The sequence below is a fragment of the Cicer arietinum genome, chromosome 2, assembly GCF_000331145.2.
Source record: "Cicer arietinum cultivar CDC Frontier isolate Library 1 chromosome 2, Cicar.CDCFrontier_v2.0, whole genome shotgun sequence".
NCBI classification, from domain to species: Eukaryota; Viridiplantae; Streptophyta; class Magnoliopsida; order Fabales; family Fabaceae; genus Cicer; species Cicer arietinum.
This window is the reverse complement of record NC_021161.2, coordinates 27,465,179-27,466,532: the sequence shown is the minus strand read 5'-3', so window position 1 is coordinate 27,466,532 and position 1,354 is coordinate 27,465,179. Positions and strand designations below refer to the sequence as shown.

At 38.3% G+C, this 1,354-nt stretch overlaps 1 protein-coding gene across 1 annotated transcript; it reads left to right on the top strand.

Annotated features, from left to right (window-relative positions):
- The first annotated feature begins 452 nt into the window (after window positions 1-452).
- Window positions 453-980, top strand: LOC101510130 (uncharacterized). Its single transcript, XM_004514277.1, has one exon. It carries the CDS (start codon window positions 453-455, stop codon window positions 978-980), a length of 528 nt encoding a protein of 175 aa, XP_004514334.1.
- The last annotated feature ends 374 nt before the right edge of the window (window positions 981-1,354 follow it).

The window sequence follows — 1,354 nt, the reverse complement described above, 5'->3', positions numbered from 1 at the left end:
CGCTCGTGGTGTGCAAGAGCACTGGATGTACCCTTGGTCATAAGGGGAACCGGGATAATATCATTGTGTTCATTATTTTTCTGCTATTTATCTTTTCCAGATACTACCTTAATCAGAAAAATCGATCACTAAATCTCTAAAAACAAGATAATTTCTAAACACGTAATTCACCCCCTCCTTTTAGGTGCACCTCTGTTCTTACAATTGCCATCAGAGCAGGTTCCGGTAATTTGCTCCTCGATCCTTATTAATGGTTTCCGCGCAACCAGTTTTTAGAGATTGTGGTAGTAGCAATAAACCATCATGTTTCTCTAGAGAACACTATGACTTTTGGAAGATACGCATGCAAGCATATCTTGAGTCACAAGGAGATGATATTTGGGGTGCAGTAGAAAGTGGTCCCTATGTTCCAAAATAAGTCATCGATAATAAAGAAGAATATGTTACAAATGATGGCCAAATGTAGCGCCATAATTCAAAATAAATTGCCTCCCAAACTTAAAGACCCTGGAATTTTTTCTATTCCTTGTGTTATTGGTGATATTAGTTTTGAACATGCTTTGTGTGATCTTGGGGCTAGTGTAAGCCTTATCCCTTTGTCAGTTTGTAAGAAGCTTGATGTGGGTGAGTCAAAGCCCACAAACATTTCCTTACAGCTAGCTGATCAATCTATCAAGTGTTCGGTGGGAATATTAGAGGATGTTCCTATCAAAGTAGGGCAATTGTTTATACTGACTAATTTTGTGGTGTTGGAAATGGAAGAGGACTCCCAAGTCCCAACTCTTCATGGGAGACCTTTTCTAGCCACAGCAGGAGCTGTTATTGATGTGAAACATGGGAAGCTTGTCTTCAATGTGGGTGATGAAAAGATTGAATTTAATTTGTCTAACCTTATGAAAAGTCCTTCTCTTGAAAATTCTTGTTGCAGGGTCGATTTAATTGATCATTGTGTTAAGCAGTGTTCTTTAGGACCACTCTAACAAGATGGGCTGAAAGCATGCTTGATTGGAAGCACAAGTCATGAAGACTTGGCAAAGGAAGCTGATGCATATGCTAACTTGTTGGATGAAAGGCCTCATCTTCCCAAATTAAATTTTGAGGCATTAGCAGCATAAAGTTCAACACCTCTCCCAAAAAAGGCTCAAAAGGTAGAACTTAATCATTTGCCTTCAAATCTCAGGTATGAATTCCTTGGCAAAAATTCTACATTTCTTGTCGTTGTAAGTGTTGACTTAAATGGTGACGAAACTAAAAAATTTATTGGAGTCCTCAAGATGTATCCAAAAGCTATTGGGTATACTACTGAGGACTTAAAAGGGAATTAATCCATCAATTTTCATGCATAGGATACTAC

Excerpts from the sequence above, each read along its gene's own strand:
- LOC101510130 (XM_004514277.1), top strand. The coding sequence starts at position 453 with ATGGCCAAATGTAGCGCCATAATTCAAAATAAATTGCCTCCCAAACTT.